This window comes from Pinus tabuliformis, chromosome 8, assembly GCF_031772625.1.
Source record: "Pinus tabuliformis cultivar Carrire ecotype Pingquan chromosome 8, CPIR1, whole genome shotgun sequence".
Lineage (NCBI taxonomy): Eukaryota > Viridiplantae > Streptophyta > Pinopsida > Pinales > Pinaceae > Pinus > Pinus tabuliformis.
Genome location: NC_142294.1, coordinates 1,259,958,621 through 1,259,966,703, shown reverse-complemented (window position 1 = coordinate 1,259,966,703; position 8,083 = coordinate 1,259,958,621). Strand labels below are relative to the sequence as shown.

The following is an 8,083-nucleotide window of genomic DNA, read 5'->3' as shown; positions in this document are numbered from 1 at the left end:
TGATGCCCTAATTATACACAGGGCAGAGATCCTTACACGCAGTTAGACTCTATACGGATGCAGCGTAATCTATGTATTGGGTCAATACATGAAGCCGCAATCAATGCACGTAGCAACAATCATGGTGATAAAGCCGCATTAAAGATAAAGTAAAGCTGCAGTCAATATGTAGCCACAATGATAACAAGCAGGGAAAAGCCGCAGAGCCACAGACATAGAAGCATGGTGCATGTAAAATCCGCAGGCATACAGTTAGCCGCAGTTATGAAACCAATGCTTACGCAACGATGCAACTATGAAGAGGAGCCGCGGTTATATATGGAGCATCTCCACATGAAGCTAAGCTGCAGCGAAGGGTTTGACTGCACCTCGCTATAGGAACAGTCATCAACTCGGGTGACTGTAACCGCAGGGATCTCGGTGCTCTCACAATAGTCCATACGCAGTCACAGTGAGGAGAACTCAGATTATACTGGAACTCTATGCACAAGGAAAAGCAGTGACGAGGGTTTCAAGCAATGTTATATTGTATTGAAACCTCGGTGGCATACCTATAGCTGCCATATCATAATAAACAACAATGATAAAACTATTCTCTCTACTGAATGAAGATTATGCTAGAAGTTAGTCCTGGCATAACAAAGTAGATTTTGATGATGGTCAAGAGATCCTTGCTGTAAAAGGACTCAGTCTCGACATAATGAAAATGATAAGGATGAACAGTTATGGTGTATAATCCTCTCATCAAAGCAGTGATGTATGATGATGAATGAAACAGTGGGCATGATAAATAATGAGCAGCATGATGATGAGAGCAGGAGCAACTCAGTCATCAAGGTTCAACACATGTGACAGTACAGCATGGTGTCACACGGTTATGTGCAGCAAATGGATGAAAGGCAGCACTATGATAGGTGAAGGAGTCACCTTAGAGAATCAGTTGAAGCAATATGTCTTCAACTGATCTCATGCGATATCAAAAGTCAAAATATTGACTTCTATTGTAAATGTACTATCTCTCTCACTTTCTCTGCTGAACTTTGAAGAACATAAAAGAAGAATTGATCAAGGGTTTCCCCACATTGGGGTTTGTCCCTGGCTGGTGCCACATCTTGTGTCCTCTTGTCTTGGTTTGTCTTCTGTGATTTATATTTATGTTCTATCTGCAGTTTACTTTAATGCTGATGTGATTGCTAACTGTGAAAATTTAAATAAATTGCTCTAGCATAAAACATAGCTAAAATTAACAATCCTCAGCACACTCAGCTAGCTAACTACCTGCCTACCTCTAGCCAACTTTTCAACACACTCAACAACCTTGTTTTGTCCTTAGCCAACTTGTTCTGGGCTACGGCCTACCTATTAGGCCTCCTTTACCCTTGTGGCAAGTTGTTTCAGCCTCAACTCTAGCTATAACCCTCTCCTTCAATTGCGGCCTTCCTCCAATGGCATGTTTTAGTCTTGAGGCCCTCCTTAGCTAGGTTTGCAGTCGGCTTGCCATTTCAGTATAGGCTTGTGGCCTAGCTTCTCTAGCTGTGGCCTCCTTTCCAACTCTCCAAAACAAACCTCGATTGGTCCTTTAACCTTATAGGAGTTGTAACTATCTTTCCTAGAACTTGGTTTGTCCTTAAACCTTCCTCCAATGCCAAAACAGAATTGTCCTTTGCTCCTGCAGCTAGGGCACACTTGCCGCTCCTTTCGCTGCCTTTGTCACTACACATAAGGAGAAATGATCCTTGATTTCTCTTGTCTCCAAGCCTCTACACTGGCTTTGTTATTTATTCTTGCCCTTAGGTCCCTTAGGAAGCCCTTATGTCCATCAAGGAACCTCCAACACAAACTACATTAAATTAGAATTTCCTTGGGTTCCAAGCCCACTCACTTTGGGTCCAAAACCCCAAACTTGGGTGCAAAGCCCACACACTCACATTTTGTGAGTCTTTCTCTCTCACAAGCTTAGCACTAAGGGCATGTGAGAGTACCTCCCAATGCTACCCATTTTTCAAAAGGATGTGCATAGGAGGTGCAAGTTTTACTCTTTGCAAAATATGCAAACATCGTAATATATGCTATGAGTGAAATGTCATTCAGATCTAGGAAATAGACTTATGCCAAAATTTTGACATGGACAAATGCCAAACTTGGGTATCACTGGCCTACAATTAGAGTTACATATGTTTTGGTCTTGACATTACATCCAAGGGATTGAATCCAACTTGGTTAACCAATGATGATAACATATTGAATAATAACGTTGGATTCTTGACATTACATCCAAAAGACTGAATCCAAGTTGCTTAATGGGTAAATATTGAACAGCAATGTCGGGAAAGGTACACATTGATTATGTAAAAGCTGAAAATTGTTAGTCAGTGTCGTTACTTGATTTGTCTTGCTGGAGATGCAAGCTCTTTCTCAAGACAAATGAAAGGAAACTCGGAGGAAAAACATTGTCACCTCAGTTTGTCCTACCTCTCTTCAGGGTGAAACTAATCACCACAAGGGGGGTTTCCCAAACTATATTTTGGGACACAATCTTTATGGATACCGAGAGGCTCAATCAGATTGATCAGTCTGCTGTTTGTATCTTCGTACATGAAAGAGGAAATGTGGGCCTAACAGGAACTGAAAGAAGTCAGATAATTACATTTTGCTTTAACCAAGATTCTCAAAATCATGTGAAATCTGTTCTGAAAATGGCAAGAAACTTTCTTGTTAGAATTTGTGAAGTATCTTAGCCAATACTCACTACACCCTCTAATGAAATTATATGTCAATACTGGTGTACCATATTGTGATTAGGCTTGGATTGTTTTTGCATGCAAGGGTGAAGTCCAAGTAGGTTGCTTTGCAAGTGTGAGATTTCAGGTATAAGAAACAGAGATCATGTTAAGTAACTTTGATTTAGTATTCAGCACACAGATAAAATAAGTACTGCTGTCACACCAATTTGAATTTATGCATCTGTTATGCCTCTAATGAATAAGAGGGAGTTATATAACCGATTGTGTGTGTGTGTTGTGTCTCACATAACATTATGTTGAACAATATGAAATACCTAACAGACCAGCATCACAAGGCATAATGTATTCTTATTTCAGAAATGGATACAAGAGTGAAACAGTTCCAGCTATGAGGTATGCCATCCCTAAACAAATCTGCCATCAAGATTCATCTTGGGTCACAAAAGAGAAAAAGCTTCGGTCTGTCTGAGGAAAGAATGGTTTCCAGAACCCCTCTTATCTCATTATTTAGAGGAACTAACTTAGTTTTGAAACACAGGATTGACAATTTTATTATCCAATGATTCAGGGTTCAAATGTCCTATTAATTAATATGTGCTCTTGAAAATGATTGTCAACAGAAAATGAGGAGTGTAGCATTCATATAAAGAATTCTGAATCTAACAAGTATCAAACAAAATATTGTCACAAGAGGTATCACCTGAAAACATAGAAAAATAAAGAGTTTCACTAGCGTTCTTTCAAACAGTTTCAATGCACTTTTATTACAAAACTTACACAAGGTTTAGTGAGTGATAACACAGCTTACAGATGATTTTAAAACTTAGACATAACCTGTTAGAGTACTTTGATTTCTTGTGCCATTAGATGCAAGACAATTCACATAATTTTAGATGACATAGCAACATTCCAAACTTAGGATGTGCCTCTTGTGTCAGAGGTCAGTATATAATAGGTTTTAACTTGCCTTTCCTTAAGGTGGTTTTTCTGTCTACCTCACAATTCAGGCTCCCAAAACAGTCACAAGCATTTAGATGAGCAGCTGCCACATGTAAAGGAAAGGATTCTTTGAAACCTTTCATTAAACAATAAAATATCAATCCTATGACTTCATAAGCCCATGTCAGGAAACAAAAGTCATGTCATAGTGAAACCTGTCTTGCTGGCACTGGAAAGGGACATACCAGTTCTTCATCACACATCTGTAACAAGAATGCGAGAAATGGAGTTTAAACTTTTGTTGTATGCATAAAGAAATTCTCAGGTGTATTCTGTCAAACAGTTTCACGAGAAAACTAATGCATCAACAATTATATCCCAGCATTCTGAACAGTGCATTACAATGAACCAAATGGATGAGTTTTGTCAATAAAAAAAGGACTTCAGGCTACTCAAACAGCAGTCTGCCACGTGGGGAACAAAATGGATGAGTTTTGTCGATTAAAAAAGGACTTGAGGCTACTCAAAAAGCAGTCTGCCACGTGGGGAATTTGGCATAAACGGGCACCAACAAAGGAAAGTTAGAGCCCTTGATACATTGTTGTGTTGGATGGGACACTGACTTGGAATGGGGCAGCAGACATGGAGATAAGTCTACCGGGTAAACTCAGATTTGCTACTAGGGGAAGAGTTAACAAGGAAGAAACTTGTTGGTAAAAGGAGAATTATCAATGCCTTAAACAGAAAATTTGGGCACGGGGTCCAAGGTATGTTAAAAGGAGAAAACCCAGAAAGCAAAGAAAGAGAGGAAGAAGGGCATACAAGCTGAAAAGTCCAAGTTGCAGGACCTAACTATCCTCTAAACAAGAAACGCTTAGGACCAAAACCCTCACCAACCATTTGCAAAAGTAGAAAAAGACATGTTTCTTTTAGCTGCAATTTATTATAAAATATTTCCTAGTGTATGCTACCAAATATGGAGATGGATACAGCCAAGAAATATCTCAAATGATGAATTTTATTAGATATATCATATAAAACAGTAGTACAAGGAGTATCAGCTGAAACCAAACTTGATGGAGGAGCTGCTGAGCACTTTTACATAGTATATAGTGAGCTCTAGCCTCTTAGGGTGCACCTCAGATCATCCATAGATTGTTTGCAGGTAAATAATAGAAGAAAACTTGTATTCCAGCCTTCAACAATCCTAACAATGGCACGGCAAGTTGAATAAATAAGCCCAACTTCAATCCCCCTCACTGTGAATTTCTGACAACTATACTCATGGAAAATGGGAACCAGCTTTTTCTAGAAGCTGGGCTCACTGGAAAATGTGCCCAGTAAAGATGAAAATATCACATTAAACTCATTCACTGTGGGGCCTATAAATAGTTGCACTTTTCTTCTTTTGGCGACAAAAATAAATTCAAAATTATAATTTTGGTGTGCCCCAATGAGATGGGCGCCCTTTCTTATCTGTGCTGGACAGCATTACATTTGAAATACTTGTTGAGAGGACTTTGCAGGCTTTGTTAAATACTAGAAACTATTGATAGAATTCAACAAAATGGTGAAATTGAATTAAAATGTTTATAGGTGGAGTAGGATTCCCAACTACACAGGGACGCCTTTGCATCACAAAGCCATATCATAGAGACCGCTATAAGCAAAATCATAAATGGATAGACTCTAATGTAAAAAAAATTGTAAGCAGTCGGTGCAAACCTCCCAAGCCAGGGCAAGAACATCAATGCAGAGCCCCTAAGGACTTTGCAGGCTTTGTTAAATACTAGAAACGATTGATAGAATTCAACAAAATGGTAAAATTGAATTAAAATGTTTATAGGTGAAGTAGGATTTCCAACTACACAGGGACGCCTTTGCATCACAAAGCCATATCATAGAGACCTCTATAAGCAAAATCATAAATGGATAGACTCTAATGTTAAAAAAATTGTAAGCAGTCGGTGCAAACCTCCCAAGCCAGGGCAAGAACATCAATGCAGAGCCCCTAAGCCACAGTGAAAACGTTGTTCTGGACCTCCCAAGCCACAATAACAACTTCGGTGCCTCATAAGAATAGAGTTAGGTTTGAAGTTTGAACCCTAAGTTTCACCGGGTCAAATCAAATCTTGGACATTATGTCTAAGATTTTGCTATTATTTTGTGGTCTATTTTAATTGCCATGATTATATGCTCCTAATGATCTACTAATGTTCATATGTGTGCTGCATCAATGGTTATTATTTATTGATAATAAACCTAAGAGATATTGATCATGTACCCTAATTCTTTCTATCCTATTTTCAAGATTATTTCAGGTCTTGATTGGCCTGCACATACATATGCATAAACTATGTGATGTAAATGATGTCCCCTGCTAAAACAGACGCAGGGTAACCTTTATTGGGTAACTAGCGTCAGAAGGAATTTGTTGTCAACTTTCCACCGCTTTTTCCAAAGACGAATATAAAAAAATGAGGTAGCGCTGATGGGGGTCGTGGTTCAGCAGTGAAGAGAAGACTGTCAAGTCACCCATCAAAGTTCAACTCTTTGACTAGGTGATTTTGACAAAACAGGGTCCCCTCCTAGAGCAGATTAACCAAAGGAAAGTCCCCGTGATTAGTGGTAGGCCTGTGAAAACGACCGCTTGTGGTGCCTACCTTATTCAGGTCAATTGTAATGCATATGGAATTTAAACGAAACACTTTTCTAAAAACTAATAAGGAATAAGAACCAAATTCAAAACAGTACCTCCAAGTGTAGAATTTATAGACTGTACTATAAGCAACAATGCAGATGACTGTGCAAAGAAATTCAATGATATGAGCCAGTCTCCATGTCCATCATTTCATTGTTTTACCAGCATAACAATAGGTTTCATAGCCAGGAAACACTGAGATGCATAGATAGTGAAAGAATAATCTTCCCAATCAAAATGGCGTTTGGCAATTTCATAGTTTCAGTCATTAAAGGTTTAAAAAGGAGTGTAGCCAGTTTCAACTAGTGCCTGAAGAGGCTTGAACAGCGGGGTAGGCAGGCGAGGCCATTCCACCCACTCCCACCCATCACATTTCTCAGGCTCTAGATTGTGTGGGTGTTGTTCTGGATCACTCAGTTCTGCACGCATGAAGATAGTAACATAATGAGAAGGCCTGAATTCTTCCTTCATTATGTTATTGTTGACAGCTGCAAACTGTATATTGTGTATTGATAGCCCTGTTTCCTCCATGACTTCTCGTGAAGCACATTCCTCCCAAGTCTCCCCTGCACATATGTGTGTGAATAATGAAGGATTTTGCACATAGGGATACAAGGAATAGCAATGCATTAAAAAAAAAAAAGGAATGGGGGGTGAGATTCGAACCGAATTCGAGGTGGCCACCGGGAAGGGCGTAGGTGGAATTGCCAATGGAGGAGCGTCGTCGTCCGATGAGTACACACTCTCCCTTTGTTATTAACACTCCAATGCCTACTCCTACTCTGGGAACCTGCGCCACTTCTTCTGACTGAGTAGTTGGAGGTGGAGGCTGGGAAGAAGGATCAGCTGCAGACATCATTCGATTTGAGGATGGGTTTTGGAAAGCTTGTTCGCATGTGACATTCATGGCCTCCTGCACTATTTTTGTTGCCTCGAGTCTTTTATACCCTTCAAAATCACATGGCCAATGAAGGAATATGACTCATCATCATTATTATTTTTTTCAAAGGAATAAAGGCAGTATATTATATTGTATTACAAAGTGGATACGGAATATTTTAATTTATTTTTAAATCAGATGTATTTTATTTAAAATATATATTTTTAAAATTAAATAATTAAAAGCTAAAAAAACATCATACTCATTAAACGAAATTATACGCTAATGCATTTTATTATGATTTTCCTTTTTAAATTTTTATAAATGATTTTTATATTTTGATTTTAGGTTAACTAAATTGTGTGGACAAGCTGAAGAAGTAGATAGTAGAATTAGGTTAAATAGGAATCAAAGTAAAGAGACTTCGTGGATATAATGATTAATTTACGAAAATTAAATAATTAAAAGCTCAAAAAAACATCATACTCATTAAACGAAATTATACGTTAATGCATTTTATTATGATTTTCTTTTTAAAATTTTTTATAAATGATTTTTATATTTTGCAAGATGAAGAAGTAGATAGTAGAATTAGGTTAAATAGGAATCAAAGTAAGAGATTTAGTGGATATAATGATTAATTTACGAATAATATTATTTAATTTATAACATTAATTAATATGAACCAATTACATTAATTAAAATAAGAAATAAGCTAAGTAATTAGATATTTAAAGAATAAAAATATAACTAATCAAGCAAACAAAATCAAACCTCAAACAAAGAGTAAAGTCAAAAAAATATTATTACATAATATTA

General features: G+C 37.8%; 1 protein-coding gene across 1 annotated transcript; it reads right to left on the bottom strand.

Annotated features, from left to right (window-relative positions):
• Positions 1-6,424: 6,424 nt before the first annotated feature.
• On the bottom strand, positions 6,425-7,351 carry LOC149239961 (nudix hydrolase 1-like). The gene is made up of 2 exons (XM_089367232.1): positions 7,051-7,351; positions 6,425-6,950 (listed from the first exon to the last, which is right to left on the bottom strand). Exons 1-2 carry the CDS (start codon positions 7,289-7,291, stop codon positions 6,661-6,663), a joined length of 531 nt encoding a protein of 176 aa, XP_089223358.1. The 5' UTR covers positions 7,292-7,351; the 3' UTR covers positions 6,425-6,660.
• Between the last annotated feature and the right edge of the window lie 732 nt (positions 7,352-8,083).

What these genes read in the sequence shown, in the direction of transcription:
- LOC149239961 (XM_089367232.1), bottom strand. Translation starts at nt 7,291, where the DNA reads ATGAATGTCACATGCGAACAAGCTTTCCAAAACCCATCCTCAAATCGA. An exon ending in CGGTGGCCACCTCGAATTCG is followed by an intron (nt 6,951 to 7,050) that starts GTTCGAATCTCA and finishes ACATATGTGCAG; the next exon opens with GGGAGACTTGGGAGGAATGT.